The sequence below is a fragment of the Acanthopagrus latus genome, chromosome 8, assembly GCF_904848185.1.
Source record: "Acanthopagrus latus isolate v.2019 chromosome 8, fAcaLat1.1, whole genome shotgun sequence".
Lineage (NCBI taxonomy): Eukaryota > Metazoa > Chordata > Actinopteri > Spariformes > Sparidae > Acanthopagrus > Acanthopagrus latus.
The window spans coordinates 7,640,421-7,659,530 of record NC_051046.1 but is presented as its reverse complement, the minus strand read 5'-3'; the positions used below and the strand labels follow the sequence as shown (position 1 = coordinate 7,659,530).

At 43.9% G+C, this 19,110-nt stretch overlaps 1 protein-coding gene across 4 annotated transcripts in view; it reads left to right on the top strand.

The window, feature by feature from the left end:
- Positions 1-19,110, top strand: part of LOC119025044 (voltage-dependent calcium channel subunit alpha-2/delta-1) — a 68,601-nt gene that overhangs the window by 16,098 nt on the left and 33,393 nt on the right. For all 4 annotated transcript variants that reach the window (XM_037108341.1, XM_037108339.1, XM_037108342.1 and 1 more), the window contains exons 4-8: positions 9,350-9,409; positions 10,181-10,216; positions 11,256-11,385; positions 17,484-17,615; positions 18,714-18,783. In XM_037108341.1, coding sequence (XP_036964236.1) covers positions 9,350-9,409; positions 10,181-10,216; positions 11,256-11,385; positions 17,484-17,615; positions 18,714-18,783 — 428 coding nt within the window. The remainder of the gene's footprint in view (positions 1-9,349; positions 9,410-10,180; positions 10,217-11,255; positions 11,386-17,483; positions 17,616-18,713; positions 18,784-19,110) is intronic.

Here is a 19,110-nt window from a genome sequence, read left to right as displayed (position 1 = left end):
CTTTTATGTTTGTTCGCTGCCCAGCTTCTTGCCCTCTCCCCTCCTTGGCCTCACAAGAACCAAGCGCCATGACAAACCACCATCCATATCTCTCTTAAGTAAAGACAGCTGTCAGCATATCTCCTTGATCACCAGTCTACTAGCTCCACTGACGCCCAGCTATATCTCCATTCGGCTGTTACCACCAAAGCCTATAAAAGCATATGGAAACTCTTCCACCTCAAGTGGAATTATTATCAGATTTGTGCCTCCAAATTCCCCAGATCCCAAACTGATAGAGCATCTGTAAGATGTGCTGGAGCAGGTCTGATCCATGAAGGCTCCACCCCGCTATACCCCCACTATAAACCGCCGCGGTGCCAGACACCACAGGACTTCCTCAGGAGTCTTAAGTCCATGCCTTGACAGGTCAGAGCTGTTTTGGCTGCACATGGGGAACATTCTCAATATTAAGCAGGTGGTCATAATGTAATGCCTGTGTTTGACGTTACATTTAGAATGTTCTCATTTTCAAGATGCCACAAGTAGTGCCAAGCATCTCAATTAACCAGTTCCCCTCATTCAGGAGTCTGTGCTGTTTGGTGTGTTAGTTGTGCCTGTGTTAATTAGAGTCTGTATGCCCCAGGTGCTGGACCATATTTTTATTAATCTGTTGCCTGCTGTCACAATGTTATAATCATGAGCACATGATTTGACATTATGACTTCTCGGCGTGTGTGTGTTTATGCATGTGCGCCAATGTAACGCAGTAATGAACAGAGGCTACGATATGATCAGAGACATGCCAGTCTCCGGAGCAGATGTTACTCAACCTCCCATCTCTGCTCTGCACTGATCATATTAAGCAGACAAGTGGTGTGTGCATGCGTCTCTTTCTGTGGGCATGCAATCCTGTTTGTGTGTGTGTGTGTGTGTGTGTGTGTGTGTGTGTGTGTGTGTGTGTGTGTGTGTGTGTGTGTGAGCAAGACAGAAGAGATGGAGGGAGCACTGCAGATGGGGATTTCTAACTAGACTTATGGTAGGCCAGGGACAAGTGTCTAACACATTCATCGAGAAGAAATTCACACTGGCGGATCAAAACACGCCTGCGGTTATATTTTAAATCTTCATGCGGAGACGGACAAACTGTCAGAGTCAACAGAGACAGTTTTTCAGATCCTATGATAATACTAAGTGTTGATTAGATGTGACAGGTAGTATTTCTCCTTGAATCAATATCGCAAAACTTTGGTGTAATTACAGTAATCGTGATGTGACGAGATAATTAGCAGCCTCTCTTTTACAACAGTACTCGTGTTTCTCAACCACAATTCACGTAAAAAAAACTTGAGGGCATTCTGACAGGATGTCATAGATACCCTGTATAAACATTAAGGTATGGATAAGGGCATAGTCACGTCTGCTCTATGAGTTGATGCCTCTCGTGATATTTGCAAACTTAGCAGGTCGAACCTGTGCAGATGTGTTCACTGAACAAGATCCCCGACAAAACATAGCTGACTGTTTGTGTAAACTTGTAGCGTTTGTGTAAACCTTCGATCTATGTATGATAGGTGTAGGATTTTCTTTCCATTCCTCACTTAGCCAGAGTTGAGAAATTCTGCAGAAGCTTGTTATATATATAATCTGAACATTGGAGAGAATCGTGAGGATGAACATGGCCTCACTGTTCAGACATATGTGCCATTATTTTATTCCTCCATGATGATGGTTTATAAACTATTTCAACATAAGCCACCAGTGTCTGTGAGTCTTCTTCATCTCTCCTGAATGGTCAAGCTAGACAAAATTCCACAACAAATTTTTATATATTTGAATCTATCAAGAACAATGTGAAATGAATTTGATACGGGTCGCCCATAGGGATGTTATCTCATGAATCAGCAGCTCCCCTTTAGATGGCTTTATAGTTAGTATCAGGTCATGGATATGTCAAACGGTCTTCATCTTTACTATTTTTGCTCACTCTGACAGCTGTCATAGCCTTTACGGACACAGCGATAGGGCTGGGTACCGAACTTCAATACTTTTATGGCACCGACTAAATTGCCTCAATCTAGTATCTAGAATGTCTTGTGATTAGATACCATAGTGCAACACCGAAGGAGTTAATCTCCTCAGAGTCAGTGGACCAATAAGCATGTAGCTTGCTTGTTGTGCCAAGATCTATTAGTCCTTATGACTTTCTGTCTTGAGGCATGCAGGAAAAAGACTAGTTTATGCCCAGAGATGGGGCTCGCCGTGTGTATCATTAAGGAACTGGTATCAAAGTCACAAACATTTACATTTTCGTGCAATTAGCAGACGCTTTGGTCCAAGGCAGCTTACAGTAATTCATACATGCATTCATACACTGATAGCATGCAAGGTGCCGACCAGCACATCATGAGTAGTTTGAGGTTCAGTATCTCACCCAAGGACACTTCGACATGCAGACTAGGGGCATCAAACCAGCGACCTTCTGATAACAAGACGCTGGCTCTACCCCTGAGCCACAGCCATCCAAACTGGGTGTAGCTACACTACCTGTTACACCAAATGGTAGACAGACAAAGTTAGCAGGTGATTATATTGAAGCATTCAGCAACCAAAGAGTCCAAATGAATGATATTGTTGTCCTGCAACTGCTGGAACAGTACCTACATCATGTTACTGACGTGTCAATCGACGCTGATCATGTGTTAAAGTTGTGTTCACATCTTGTTACACTGAAAAGTGGCCAAAAAATATCTGTTATTGCAGGTTTAAGGATTTATTAACATTATAAATGCATTATTACCAAGTAGAAAGGGATGATAAATGCGAGCCAACAGGATTTTTTACAACCTGGCAACGATTTCCTATTCATGTCTTTCATTCGACCGATAAAGTGTAAACCAGTAACTCGCTAATAATTTGTAATTCCATCATTTCCAACTTATAAACCCTTTTATATCGAATGCCTTTCAGTAAGTTGTCCCTTTATCATTTAACCCTTTTCGTAGCAGAGGATCGTGACAGCACATCCGGCAGATCCCCTGTGAAATCTGATCAGGTGACTGACATTATAAATCCTCCGCGGCCGACGGCGGAGATACACACATCTCTGAGCTGTCATGCATGAGAGCAGAAGATCCAAAGAGAGCGAACCAGACAAGGAGCAGCTGTAGATTTACCGCTCCCATCGGAGGGTTTGGCCTCTGAGAGGAGCCATGTGGAGCGGCCCGGCTCTCCCCTGGGCTCTCACAGCTGCACACACCTCTGCTCTTTCCCTCCGTCTCATGCTCTCTCTTTTCTGCCTCCGCTCTCAGCTCCAGCTCCATCTCCCCTTTCGATCGCTGCATTCCACGCTTTTTTTTCCCCATCGCCTTCCTTCGCCACACCAACCGTCCGTGTCTCTCCCCTCTCTCTCCTCTGTGTCAAGCTCCTGACCTTTTGCCACAGTTTTCTGTCCAACTGGAATCTGAAATAAACCCAATCTCTTCTGACCCCTCGACTCGTCTCGCTCTTATCACGCTCCCTTCCAGTCTCCTCCTGCAAATCGGTTCCCACCACCTCCAAATCCTCTCTTTGCTCTTTTGTGTTACCTCTCTCTTACACTCCCATCTGCCCCCTCTTGCTCCATTTTACTCTGTCTGTCCGTCTCTGCTATTCTTTTTTTCTATTCACTCAAGTCTTTTCTTGTTTCTCACCCATCTCCTTCTCATTACACCTCATGGACGCACACGTTAATGTATTCATTAGACATATACACAAGAGGTTGCATTTCTTTGTCCTTTTCCCCCAAGGAGGCAATCTAATGCATTTCTGGAAAAAGCCTCCATCACTCTCTATTGATAAAAAACCTCACCCGCCCCCGTGTCTTTTCTCTTCATCATGCCACCGTTCATTCTCATGAGCTCAAGTTTTAATGAGAACTATGAACGCCGTGATCATGCTGAGTCAGTGTTGTTTTCTGCCTTTGCACTGTCCTTTCCGTTAATGTGTCTGTTCATAATTATTGTCTTTACCCATTACCTTTTCAGACTCCTCACTCTTTTTTCTGCCTCTCACACTGACCCTCCCACCCCCCCCATTTTTTACTTCCTCTCCATCGCCTTTGAGTTGGGACTCATTATGGCGAGGAGGTAGCCGGTGTTCACGAATGTAGACACGTTGTCAGAAACGAATGAGGGAGAGATAAGACTGGGTGTGGGTGTTAATGATCTTTCAGACCGTTACTACCCTTGTGTGTATTGCTTTGTTGTCTGGGGTAGAAGGCAATGTGCTCTGAATGGCCCATTGATTTTGGGCGTGTGGAGCCTTTAGAAACGCACGCGCACTTGCACACACACACACACACACACACACACACACACACACACACACACACACACACACACATAAACACACACGCGTGCGCGCCCAGGGAGTCTGGGAGGCTCTGTGAGGTTTAGCAGAGCCTGTCTCATCTTCCCTGTCTATCCTTTAAGCTGTGCTCTGCTTTCTCACTAAATGCATGGTGGGCTGCTGGGCTGCCCTGGCAGAATGACAACTAAGACTGGTGGGAGCAGGGCAGAAATATCTCTCTGCGGGGCCAGCAGGTGAGATTCCACTGCCATCCAACACTCGGGCCGAGCGCTCCCGTGCTCTCTATGGCTGCTCGTGTAATGATCTCATACATCAGCATGCGTGGAGGGTGCATGGAACGAGGAATAATATATTATTTGCCCCATTTGGCTGCAGGATTATTGATGGGCACAATAGCTGTTGTGGTCATCATTAGGCCGTTTCTCTGCTCATATGGGGATTAAGATATAGTCGGCCTACTTGTATCAGCAACGCTGCCCGCAGACAGTACCGGTCATTTTCTCCCCCTCCCCGTGTTAGATTTTATGAATTGCTTCTCCTCTCCGCACTTAAAACACTCTGCTTCGCTACATTCTTAGATCCAGTTTCTGGCCTACTCACACCACGCATTCCTCTCCCCCCATTAGGGCTGCAGGGGGACGGTGGCTCTCCTCAGGTCTCCAGTGGTCAGTCTAGTGACAGAGTGGACTCATTATGGTGTGGAGGTGGGGTGTCCACACTACAATAAGCGAGAGGGAGACTAATGAGCAGTTAGGTCTACGGGGAGTGTGTTATGCACTCCCCATGAAGCGCTAAATTTGTGTGTTTCGACAGAGCGACGCCGGGGCTTCTAATCAATTGTCAGAAAACGGCAACTTGCAGCGGCCCCCTTAATGAACTGTTATGCCAGTTTAGAGAGGTTAGCTGTCACTCAGGGAGCAGCCTCATCAAACCGAGGCTCTGTAGTGTTTGATTGTAGCGTTGCTTTATTTGGGTAGCCTGATAACCCCGGCGCAGGTACGCGTTTGACAAAGAGAGATACGGTGGAAAAGGGGAGGAAAAAAAAAAGGGGGAAGGGTAATTAGGTATCTTTCCTCACACCGACCCCCCCCCACCCCCACCCCCCCACACACACACACACACACCTCCCAGAGGGGAGAGGAGCCTCGTCAAAGCGCTGTCATGAATTTTTTAACAACCCTGTCGTCAGCTCTCTTCGGAGGTGCGCGCGTGTTTGCATGTGCGCGCTCATATACAGGACGAATGCAAGGCAAAAAGGGGTATTTTGACGCTAAATATCGCAGTGGAATATTCTCCATTAATGTCACCCAGATTGACAGAGTATGATGCATGACGCTACAAGTATCAGACATGTACCATTTTGCATGCAACATCAGGTCACAGGAGAATATCCACATGTTCACGCACCGCTGCTGTACTGTCATGCTATACATATGCATTTAAGCAAATTGGACATGTTTTCAGAGATGGTCTGGAATTATGCACAAGTGGTAAACTCAGTGAGCTCATTGGTGCGACATTAACATGATGTGATGTTCCGGTGACATTAGCTGACATTAACCTAATGATGAGACCTTCTGCACTTGGCCTTTTCAGCACTGATATGAACTGCTACTCTTGCTTTCCCTCAGGTGGCACATTATTGCATGGCTTATATCTTTTCTTTCTTTTTTTTTTTTTTTTCTCTGTGAATCGCCTCTGGAATGAAATATGAAGTACCATGATTTTGTTTTTGGTTGGAACATTTTCAGACTATTGGGGCAGCTAAGGTCACTGACTTTACATATTAATTAGAAAAGAACAGGATGTTGTATAACCACCCAGCTCAACCTGGGTTTTCCTATCATGCACATTTTTTTTTTTTTTAATTTTTTTTTTTACCCTTGAATGCAAATAAATGGTTTTTGTAATGATAGTTGTTTTGCAGGGTTAGATTGGTGGTGCAGAAGGTACCAGTGGCACAGGGTTGGGGTTAGGGTCAGGGTTAGAGCTATGGACTGCATGCATTAGCATCAAGCTTCTGATGGAAGTGATTTATAAATTGAACCGCATGATTCAGTTCCTGACGTAGTGACTGAGCTTATTTTTATACATGGTGCACAATATGATCATGAGCAGTGTTTTGTGTTGGTGTGTGTGCGTGTGTGTGTGTGTGTGTGTGTGTGTGTGTGTGTGTGTGTGTGTGTGTGTGTGTGTTGCGTTTATGGCTCAGATGGCGTGTATATTTAGCTGCTGACAGCCAGTGCAGAGGAGGTGGAGACAGGTCTGGAACAGAGCCCGGGACTGGAGGCCAAAAGGAATGGGGCTGTTGATCAAGAATGGAACCATTGCCGACAGCAGACACATGGTCACCCAAATACACGTTCGGACCCGCACCAATAAAAGCACAGAATGACATATACTATCAACATCTCATCCAGCCATTGCTCATGCACAGATCTGACATGCCCGATGCTATATTCTTCAGCAGATGGATATCAGAGAGCGATCCAGCTATAAATACACTCGACCATCAACTCTAATTGCATCAATTAATTTCAAATACCTCCCTGAGTAGAGTTTCTCTGAGGCTATGGTAACCCTTCATTGTTGTGGAAGTTGGTTTGTCAGACAGGCAAGTTTATTTAAGGTCAGTCCTTTCCTCCATGGGGTTGTCATTAGACAGTACAGTCAGAGCAGGGCGGTCGGGGCCAGGCTGAGGTTTGATCTCTGTGGATTTACCTGGGTGAACATGCACACAGTCTTGTGGAATAATGTCAGTATGTGTTTGTTTATTCTGCCTCCTGTCTGCCTTGGGATCTCACTGTTCTTTTTGTTCTAGCCTCCTACCTTTTTCTACACAGCCGAAATGATTTCAAACAAGCGTTATGGTCTTAATAATCTAATGATTAAGTGTCCGCTGTAAATGAAATAGTGTACAGCCATACAAGTGGACTGATGAGGCTGTTAGTGCAGTCTAATTAGTTAGTCAGTACAAATGTCAGCATGCTTAACTGTAACTGTAATAAGCACCAAACACAAAGTACAAGAAACACTGGTGGGAATTTCTTTTATTGCAGGTATCTTGTCATGAAGTATTGGACAAATTGTAATGTTGACTTGATAACAGTGAGGACAGTGTTTGGAATTCATCTTTTGAGAACTAAGGATTGCTGGAACAAATTGTCTCATTTCATCTAGGAACATTTCAATTGTAGGCTAATGTATTATTTTCAACTTTGATCTGCAGGCAACACCAGTGGGAAGGTTAGGGAATAACTAAAGTCTTTGGTATTCATCCTCTGGGGACAATGAATGTCTGTACCATACTGTGCCCGAACTCATAGAGAAGATGTTGAGATATATTTCAATGCTAGAAGTAAATTCAGGGTCACTGAAGTCATTGAGTTTCATCCTCTGGGGACCATGAATTTCTGTACTAAATTTTGTCTTATTCCATCTAAAGTGATTTGCCTAAATAAGTGACTAAATTTGGTCAGCTGGTAACACTAGAAGAAATGTGAGGAAATCATTAAAGTCTCTGTGGTTCATCTACGTGGGACCATGAATGTTCCAGGTTGTGTCCCAATCCATACAGTAGATGTTGAGAGAAATACGAAACCTTTGATCTGATGATGGGGCTACAACAAAAGCCAGAGAGTCAAAAAGATTCATCCTCTTGGGACTATTAATTTTGTTGTTTTGTTAATGATGTCATCGCAATACATCCAATAGTTGGTAAAACGTTCCTGTCTAAAACCAAGATGGTCATCATGGTGGTGTTTAGTGGAATCACTGATGTCAGCGCCAAAGACATCATCTGGGGAATATGAACGTCCAAACAAAAGGGCCCCACAGTCCAACATCTGATGAAATAGTTCAGTGTAGACCAATGGCGTGGACCCACCGACCTACCAGTGGTCAATTAACCTGAATGTTCAATCACACACATTTAAAGGTTGTTGATTCAAAGCCCTGTTAGACAAGGATCCCACAGTTATTCCTGTGTGAAGTTGTGTTATATAGAAACAAGAACAAGAAGTATAGCCCTCAGATCTTATCTATGTGACTGTGTTTTATATGCAGTGAAAATCACTTGCAGCTGCAGTGACAGCCAACTGTGCCAAATTCCAGCAAAAGAAAGCTCATATAAAGAAAAAATACCTACATGAAAAAAACAAGAAGAATCTTTAAAATTGCATGAAACAGTTTAATAAGTTCACACGTGAACTGTGAGATGTAGAGCTCAGATCTCTGACTGTCTCCCTGCTCTTTATGCGTTGTTAGTGTTCCCAGCATGACCTCATTTCCCTCTAAAGGAAAAGAACACAAATGAAATCAAAGTGAAGGATTATCAAGAAGGCCTGTTAAATCGCTGAACGACACTGGTTGCCATAGTGATTAATATGTGCTGTTTAGTTTTTGTGCTTGAACTTTTTGTTGCTCGTGCTGTGCGAGAGATGTTTTCATCCAAAAAATTAAAAAAAAAAAAAAATGAAAGGCTGTTACAAATGTTCTCATTTCCTCCGTGGCTTAACGGTGTGAGTGCGATGTGTAGAGCGAAGGCGAGGTTAATTACATTTATATCCCCCCCTATAATTTAGTAGCATCTGACTTGATTGGCAGCCTCTCAGTTTGTAATCCATTTGCACTTGACTTTATTCAGTGATCTGCTATTTCTTACACCAGTGACCCCCCTTTTTTACCCCCCTGTCTCTCTCTCTCTCTCTCACACACACACACACACACACACACACACACACACACACACACATACACACACACCACACACACACAGTACTCTCCAACCAATAGTACAACCTTTTCATTCTGGCAGTGTGTCACTCTGTGCTGTGGCCTTTAGTGGACGGTGCTGTAAGACAGCGATAGCCCCGTGGTTTGAGCTCTGGGTCGTTCTCCATCGTGCTTTTAAACCGTTCTCTCTTTTTTGCTCTGAATATCTATAATTGGACTGACGCTGTGAAGCAGACATACCTTGTACAGTTTCCAATCTAAATCCCTGTCATATTTCACTCCCCAGAAACTGGCCACAGCTGCTGAGGACTTCCAGATGGCGTATCAGTGGAAAGACGAGTTTGAGGTAACGGAGCGACACACAAAAAAAAACCCCAAAAAACAATACAGAGACTCATGCTTAGAGGAGTACCTGCATCAGCATGGATGATATAAATCTGCACGTTATATGTGTTTATAAAGCTCAGGGTAAACGACTGCAGGATTGCACTGACACACAAAACATTAATGTTCATGCACGTAGTCTGAGTTTACTGCCCGTAAATTCATTTCATTGTTTGAATAGCTGTAATCTGTTTGTGCCCGCTTGTCGTTAGCAGTGATTACAGCTCCATTAGTAAACAGGTTTATTGCACATTATACACTATTATGACACATTATGCAGCTCATTTCGGATGACAGATACTCTGCTTTCCAAGAACCACAGTGGCAGACAGGAAGTAAAGTGGTGGTCAGGAAAAACATGTGCTACAGACACAGTTATGTGATGTGTGGAAAGCACTAAATTACAATATTGCTTCCTCAACGGCACGGCAATGCCACCCCGGGGCATTGCACAGGCACACAGACACAGATGTAAAAAAAGGAAAAAAAAAAGAGGAACACACTCAGCTTAACTCATACAGTATTCATTCGATTGGTAGCAAAGGGGCCAGTGTCTTCATTAGCATAAAACTAGAGAATTCCCACTAATGGAGTTGTCTGCCAACGAAACAAAGAAAGTGTTTAGAAAATGTAGTCAGCGTTTCATGCCTGCATAAATGTTACGCTTCTCCGTGCAATAACCCCAAAGCAGCAGCCAAAATGATATTTGTGTTTCCGTGCGACTTGTTTGCAGGATGATGAAATCGCCTACTACAACGCGAAGGACAATGTGAGTGTGCTTTTTATTCCCCCGCCGCCTATTTGCCCTCCATTTAAGCCCCCCCAACGGGTCACACTCAGACACGGGCCGCTAATACGCTTTTTGCCAAACGGCACCCTTCTCTCCCTCTCTTGTCCTCCCGTTCACCTCCCCATCTTCTTCACCTCCTCTCTTCCATTTTTCCCTTTTTCCCCCCTCATTCACCACGTTCACGTCTTTTTCTCTGCAACCTGGTTTTTCTTTTTCTATTATTGCCTCAGCCTCTTTTACTGCAATCCCTCCCCGTTTTGCCTCTTCTCCGGGCTTTTTTTTTTTTCTTTCCGGAGTAGCTTCCTCTCCGTCATCCCCTCCTCCCACCCTTTTCTCAGGTGAAGAGGTTTCTGCCATGTTTCTCCTCTAATTGACAGATGAGATGTATGAGCTGGCTACACTGTTGCTTTATTAGGAAGCAACTGTTCACACTCTCTCTCCTCCTCCCTCCCTCCCTCCCTTCCCCTCTCCTGCTTTTTTTCCCTCTCCCTCTCCCTCTCCACCTCACTACCTCAGTTCCCTTCTCCACCCTGCATTACCTCCATATCTCGTCATGCTTTTCTCTTCATACATCTTCCTGACCGTGCCGCACTCTCATTGATGTAAATTGGCGAATGCACGGGGCAGGAGTTATAAATCTCCAACGAGGGGGCACAGACAATCTGGCTGTCACCTGCCACTCCTCCTCCCAAGTGAAAATGATAAGGAATGAACAACAACAACAACAACAAAAAGCAGGATATTATTAAGCATATCGTCAGCGATGCTGCATTTTCTGTTTTTTTTTTTTCTCAAATGAGCTGGGAGGGTGCGAAAATTTGCAGCGATGACATTATCGCACCAGACAGAAGTTGATGAGGATGTACAGTCAGACTGTGCCTTCAAATAAACCCACAGCCTGTTTCATGCAACGCGGTGATGCTTCAGCAAAAAAAGAATAAAGAGGCTTTGTATGATGTTATAAACCTTCCGGTCAGCATTCTTGTCTGCATCTTGATTTTTATTTTCTCCCCCTCAGCTGGATGCAAATGAGACGGAGGGACGGAAATACAGGATTCGACCGGACTTTAAAGAGGACCCGTCATTTAAACGTTTGACTGATCACAACCACACGGCCGTCCACATCCCCACGGACATCTATGATGGCTGTGAGTGCACACCAAACACCAACACACACACCAACACACACAGACCCAAATGGTAACCATGGCTACAACTGACACACCAACCCATCATGAAATGTTGTTTACAGATTGTGCCTCCAGCAAATTTGCCCCTGGCTAAGTAATGCTTTAAAAAAAAAAGTGATACAGCAATACAACATAATGAGATCTTCTCCTGTACTGTGTTCTCTGTCTGTTGGGTGTGCCGCGTGTCCTTGGGATGTAAATGAACCAAGAGTCCTCCAACTGAAATCAATTCACGTGTGCTTTGTCTGAATGGAGCTCCAAACATCATCAACAGCGATCATTCTTCTTTTTTTTTTTTTTAGTGTTAGAGAGTTTTTTTAAATCAACCTTTTCCTTGAGTCCTGAGGCTTTGAATTAATAACGTTTAAGCAGAATCATGAATAAAAAGAAAGAATGATGAATATAAATTCAAGCCAGTGATCCAGCTTACCGTGTACTTTACAGGACAGTGTTTTGAAGGGAAAGACAGCAGAGTAGCAGCATAACATGTCTCCGCTGGGTAAATATCCTAGATGCTAGCAAAGCAACACAGATACCTGGAATACTCACAGCAGAAACGTCAGATAGGTCAGACCACCATGTTCTACTATACTTTATTATATCTTTAAATGTTACCGCTACAGCTGAAAATGACAACAGAAAAAAAAACAAGTTTGCCACTTTCCAAAATGCAAATAAAAGTTTTCTACAGCTGTATTCGACTGTTATCCAAGTCAGAATTCCAAATCAGAAACAGAGTGAACAATTTCCTTTTCATTGATTTTTACTTTGGCTCTTGTGTCCTGAAACATCCAGTCCAGTTGATGTGTGCTTCATAGAAGTCTTTGCAAGATTGCAGTGTGAGCCGCCTCCTCCTCTCTTTTCTTGTGTGTGTTACTTTGTTAAATCAGTTTCCTGTGAAGTTCTGAGACTTGACGCACAAACAGCCGTTTGCTGCGGGTGTCCGTGTTGTGCCAAGCTGGGACACATTTTAGATCGGAAGTTGAGAAATACCCACTTTGAACTATTGATCATTGTGCAATGGAATGCAGCATTAACAGAGCAACAAATAATGACATTAATGGAATGACATAAAAGTTGTTTTACAAAGGCTGAAAAAGGTATAAGGAAAAGGAAGGGGAAAAAAAGAAATGACTGTTTCAGACAAGGTGGTGAAAAGTTTTACATTGTTGTTTGGAGTTTGTTCCATCCATCCAGCCAGTTTTTCAACAAAGTATAGATTAATTAAGTGTAAAATAGAATCCGGGCCAGTCTCTGTTTGATGGCTCTGTGAGTGCTTCATGTTGTGTCATGAAACATACATGTATGTGCATCTGTTAAAGAGTGTATTTGCCCTGTTTGTCAAAAAAAAGTACATTTCTGATCATTTCCTCATCAAGCGCTGACATTTACCTTGAGTGGTTCAGAATAATTTGATTCTCTAGAGTCCCTCTGACATTAGCACAGCTCTAGCTGAATGTCAATGACTAAAGGATCGTCTGTAGAATATCTTAACTATGGTGTGAATTATGAATTATAACAGTTTCTTTTTTTCCTTTTACTTTTTTACATTTTAAGCTCGTGGGTGATGCTCTGATCGCGGACGTGGAATGAGTGTGCAGTAAGGCGTTCGTTGCTTCTCTCAAAGTTGCTTCACCGGGCCACATGGTTCATGATGGGTCTGAACATGAGTCCAATTACGGGATAGTTTCTGAAACCAGCAGGCTGCACTGTTGCTGCTTGGCTTCTGTGGCTGTGTGAGGCCGGGTAACTGCGTGTATGTGTGTATGTTTTTGGATATTCGCTAATTAACGTGCGGTGGGATGTGGTGCGTCAGCAGTGACTCGGAGCGACGGCGGAGTGGAGTGACTTCCTCAGCATGGCCCTCAGCCTGCTGGGGAACCGTCTGGCCGCAAGGTTACACACTTCACCTCTCCGCTGACCCCGAACACAGGGCCAGAGATGAGGCACGGGGAGGGGCACACGCTGCCGTCGGGGTCCGTTATCCGCGAAAGTGCAAGGCGGGTTTATTAGCACGCCTCTGAACTCGTTGTGACTTTGTCATTTTTATCCCGAGGCACCTCTCTGGCCATAATCTGGGCTCGGTGCCATGACTCCGCACGCTCCGTTTCTGTCAAGCATGCTGTTTATTGGTAGCCTCTAATAAGTATGCATGGATACGCTGAGCCGCTGGGACCTATCCAGAACTGAAGTCTGATCAGAGTGAGATGAAACAAAACTATAGGTGTGTTTGGAATATGTGAGGACCCAAAGCAGGTAGCACAAAAGCTCATCCATGCAAGTTTATTTTGACGTTAAGACAGCGTTTGAGGATTTAGGTTCAATTAGTTTGGCTGAGATTAAAAGGGGGCCTGTAGTGCTGATAAAAGGAGGGGCTAGGCATGTATTATTTAAAGAGGGGTCCCTATGTGAACAGCAAGACCCAGTGATGTCAAGTTTGCAAAGATGCAATTCTTTTTCAGTCGGCTCGTTTCGGGGGGATAAAGGAAACTGACTCATGTTGTGCCCAAACTTCACTGACTGTGAGTGAGAACAGTGAGAATATTAAGTGCTGCACGAATATTATTCAAGGCCAGGCAACTTTATTTACATAACACATTTTATTCCAGGGCAAATCTGAAGACGTAAATTCACTGACGCAGCAGAGGCATCACCTCCTGTAATGTTTTGTAATGCAGATCATTGACTTTAGGCACAGCGATATGAATAATGTAGCACAGCTAAACTTGCTCCACACACAAAAGCGAAATGAAATGGCTTTTATGAAGAGAGAAAAAAAAACAAAAAACGCACTGACTAAGGTGGCCCTGAAGGTCAACAACATTTCATACAACGCAACAATAATACACAAAACTGTCACACAAAACTATGTCACTCAGACATTTTCAATATTGTGAAATGTTACTGTTTCCTGAGATGTTGTTGTGTTTCATGTAATGTTGTGTTCTGACCTTCAGGGCCACCATAAGTGACCCATCGCCTCCTTAAAAGCCCAACACACACTGTAGATATTAGACTGGGCTCCCTTCAAATCTCCTCATTGATGAGAAGCATCTGTGTGTCATTGAGTGTGCTCGCGCATGCACCATGTTGGATATGGGCACACACTGAGGAGCATGTATTTTGTATGCCTGGGGGGGTTAAAAAAAAAAAAAGAGAGATAGAGAGAGACAGAGGATTCATACGTTATTGAGGCTTCAACTCTCCAATTTGATCTCCACCCTATAAATGTTCCAGGAATAGCCTTTGCTCAGTTGGAGAAAATTGGATTTTCTGGGTAAAGTGGGAGGCAAGTTTATGAAATCACCTTCTATAGGCAGCAGCACATCACGTATGTAAGACAAGCGTAGAATAGGGAAAGCAGACGGCCAGGTGACGGTCGGATCAGAACAGCTGCGTCTGTTGGTCAGGTGAAGGACAGAGGGAGTGGGAGACACAGAGACAGACGAGAAAACGGTTGTATTGTGTGGTGTTGCTTTTGGATCCAGACACTGAAAATGTGTGTATGCAATATATATGTCACCTCAGGAGCAGGACACAGTAAAATACAATTAGTTTTAGTCTTCCAAAAGAACACCAGCTGTAAGCTAATCCCTGGAGCGCCAAAAAAGTGCATTTCACTGCATATTGTGGTCGGTGCTCTGTGTGTGATGAGGAAAAAAGCTTGAACCTCGAACAAAAGAGTGGACAGGAGAGACAGTACAGCTCTCAGACAGAGAAAGAGGAAAGACGGAGAGGATTCTGTTACGTTTGGGCCGAGCCAGGTTTCTCTCTGTTTACAGTTTTTGTGCTTCGCTAAGCTAACTGGCGTGCTGGCTCTGGTTATTGTTTAGACATACAAGCGGTGCTGGCCTTCTCATCTCACTGTAGACAAAAAGTCGTTCCAGGATGACCCAGCGCTGGAATGTTACAAAATGCAGTTTACCGAACAGTACTGTAAAAGTACAAATGTGAGGAACTTACTGTTTTAATTTTGCTTTTTGGTATCTTGGAGGTAAATATTGTACCGTTTACTTCCCCACATTTGTCTGACAGCTTGAGTTAGTGCTCACTTTTCATATTACAATTGTTCTCTTCCTGCCGCACGAAGACCGTGTTCCCTCCAACATTAATGATTTGGAATTTCTTGTGATAAACTGAAGGATTGAGTGTTCACTCACGATTTCAGAGAACTTTCCTATGTCTTCAGCCAAATAAACATTTTCATTTCTTGCATGTTACTTCTAGCATGAGCCGACTTTGTGAATCAATCAATCCACTTTAAATTTGCCAATACTGACCCTGAATGTCCACTGCTGAGGAATAATGAAAGTCTGATTTTATCTACCTGTGCAGGCTGCCCAAGTGAAACCTATATACAGGAAACACTGGGAGTATTTTCTCAGTGTGGTATTAAGACTTTTATTTCAGTAAAGGATCTGAATACTATTCTTTTGAAATTGCTGTCACTTCTGGCTTGAACGTCTCTGTATCAGATTTAGTTTTCTTCAGCAGTGCTGGCGTTCTTTTGAAAAAGTACATGATTGTTTGTGTGTATTGGCGGGATGGACTCCTTATCCTTACTTAAAACTGTGAAAAAAATAACACACTCTTTAATGCTTTAAAAAAGCCAATCCATGTTGTATTTGTTCCTTAATTACAGTATATTGCAACCCTGATATCCCCCTGAGATGAAGTCATCACAGGGTGTAGATTCAGTGTGGCATCAAAGCCGTGCCGGCGTGCAGCCGGGGAATTCATTAGTGTCAGTGGCAATATGGGCGACTAGAGGAAACTGTATCCCTTATGAAGCAGCTTATTAAATATTATGACTAACTCAGGAGTGCTCGAAACTAATGGAAACATTCAAAAAACTACACATTACAACTGGGGTAGATTTTTGTTTATCACTGCACTTCAGCTCAATCGCCTGTGCGCGTATATCTTTTTCAGTGTGTGTTCCTTGACTATCGAGTGATCTTGTTGTCCAAATAGCGGTGAGTGGGCCTGTGAGTGGAAAGCCGTCCACCTACTTGTCTGTCTTCATCACTCTTCGCTGGAAAAAAAATCACACATACAGTTAGTAATTTTCTCAATTTCTAACGAGGGGCTGTGTGCTGTTATTTTCTCTTCCTTTGCCTTTAAAGTTCGGTGCTTAATGAGGGAAACACATTACTGTGCACACACACTGCATGCTCTCCCCCGCTCTCTCTCCCTCTCTCTATAATAAAAAAACATGCACTCCTGGCAACCGAGGCTTCATTAACTCTCCCTCTCCAGAGGCATGCATGCAAATGAACAGTGTTTGCTTTGCACATCAATGGACCATGTCACACTCAATACGCAATACCAATATGTCTCACACACATGCACACATGCACATATGAGTCACCGAAAAGCATATATACAGTACTGCGGTAGTATTAAAAAAGGAAGGAAGGGAGGAAGGAAGGAAGAAATGAAGGAAGGATGGAAGGAAGGAAGATGAGCAGCAGAGAGACAGAACAAAGATAGAGTCGGGGCAGCATGTGCTGCGTCTCCATCCATCATAGTGAGTGTTATGTGGCTCTGAGCTGTCTGGGTGCTGTGTCATTACATCCATAATGCCTGTTGCCTCCCACAACACACACTATCAATCACACCCATGCACACATACGAACGCATGCACATGCTCACGCGTGCGTTGGGTGTCGCGGGTCAAATTAAACGCAGTTACTCACCGGAAAACTGTTCCGCGGCGTTTCTTACTGAACACCGGCATCCGGCTGTATGAGGTGGCCCAATATTTGCTCATGTGTCCCGCTGGGTGAGTGGGCTGACACTGAGCGGGCCTGTGTGTGTGAATCCTAATGAATGTGATATTCTGGTATGTCCACATGTCTGTGACAGTCCACAGTGGCCTCTCTTACACTCATGCTTTATCCCGCGATCATTACTGCAGAATACGCTCACAGACAAGCATGCATTCGCAGATGGAACATCAAGATCCGACTGCAATATCAGACTGAATACAAGATATGACTGATTTGTTATCGTCTGACGTGTGTGTGTGTGTGTGTGTGTGTGTGGATTTCCAGCCACGATCGTGCTGAATGAGCTGAACTGGACGGAAGCTCTGGAGGAGGTGTTTAAAAAGAACAGGGAGGATGACCCGACCCTTCTCTGGCAGGTGTTTGGCAGCGCCACAGGCCTGGCTCGCTACTACCCAGGTAAAAAAAATAAATAAATAAATAAGATGGAGTAAAAAACAAACACTGTATCTGTCTTCGCCTGTCATTTGTCAAGGCAGAAAAAGCCCCTTGTCCAGACTTGTTTGTCATCTGTCCCTATCACACATCACACTGAAGCCTTGTGTGCTCCCTCTCTTATCAAACCCAAGGCGCCCTCATCAGCCGATTATAATTTGGTTGACCTAAGATACAGCGTGTGGCTTTTTTAATCACCACGACAAACAGCCAGGGAGGATACTCACACCTCTGCTTCATTAACACATCGCTGAGCAAATAAATCAGCTCAACAAATAATCCCCGATGCTCGACTTGCACTGATTTTTATTGTGGTGCCACTGACGGTGTCATACTATCTTAAAGTGCATTAGTCTGGCGTGGCTCTCCGGCGCAAGTGTTTTTCCCTGCCAAGCCATTTCTATTCATGAGATTCCCTGTCATCATAGACTCCGTATCTCTTCATGGGAAAAGTTTATGTCTAATATTCATGAATTTTCATTGGCCTTGAATCTATTCCTCTTTGTTCCTTTTTTCTTAGTTGTTTTTTAACCTCTTAGCATGCATGATAGGCAGTCACACATTCTTATACTGGCTTGTTTTCACGTTGCCCCTCACTAATAGCATACAGATAGAAAGCAGCCGATGACTGTCAAAGCAAGTGAATCCGGCGCTACGTGCCGTGCATCCAAGATGAATATTTTACCCCATTTACTTGCTGTTTACCTCCTCGTGAAATATTTTTCAGTGAATTAAACATGTTTCAATGTAGATGGTGTCAGATTCCATCCCGTAAGCTAGCTGTCATCGTGACACAAGTGACAGATTTTTTTTTATCTTTATTTTTTTAATGTTTTTTTTTAGAACCTCCCAAAATGCGTCCTCTCTTGTCTTCACAATGTGACTGACAGTGGCCAGACACTGCAGGGCTGAATATGACACCGCATATTGCCAAATATTTGCAGATTAACACTTCAGTCAGACAGTCAGAGGTGTCAGGAAACAAACTGAAATAGGAACTATTGTCTCATTCTCTTTTGATAATGAAAAGGGAATTAACACGTATTCGATCTCCTCCTGAAGCTTCTCCCTGGATGGATGCACGGAAGACCCCGAGTAAAATCGACCTGTACGACGTCCGCAGGAGGCCGTGGTAAGAAGACTGCAAGAAAATATAATCACTGTGAAACAGAGTTTAAAGGGGCTCTATGTGTATGTATTAATTGCTTTCTTATTGGCCACGTGTGAGCGGAATGCAATGTGGCATGAAAAATGATTCCTTCCTCGCCTCTTAAAGTCGCCCAAACAACCCGGTGAAGGATTTGCTTAAGTTGTTTAATGCTGCTGGACTGTGGAATTTCCTTGTGAGGGAATTGGGAGGATTTTCTGGGACAGTCCGACGGAAGTGACTTACTGCACCTGGCCTGCCTTGTCTCAGTGCCTCCCTCCGCTGACAGAGAGCAACAGCAGCTAACGTTAG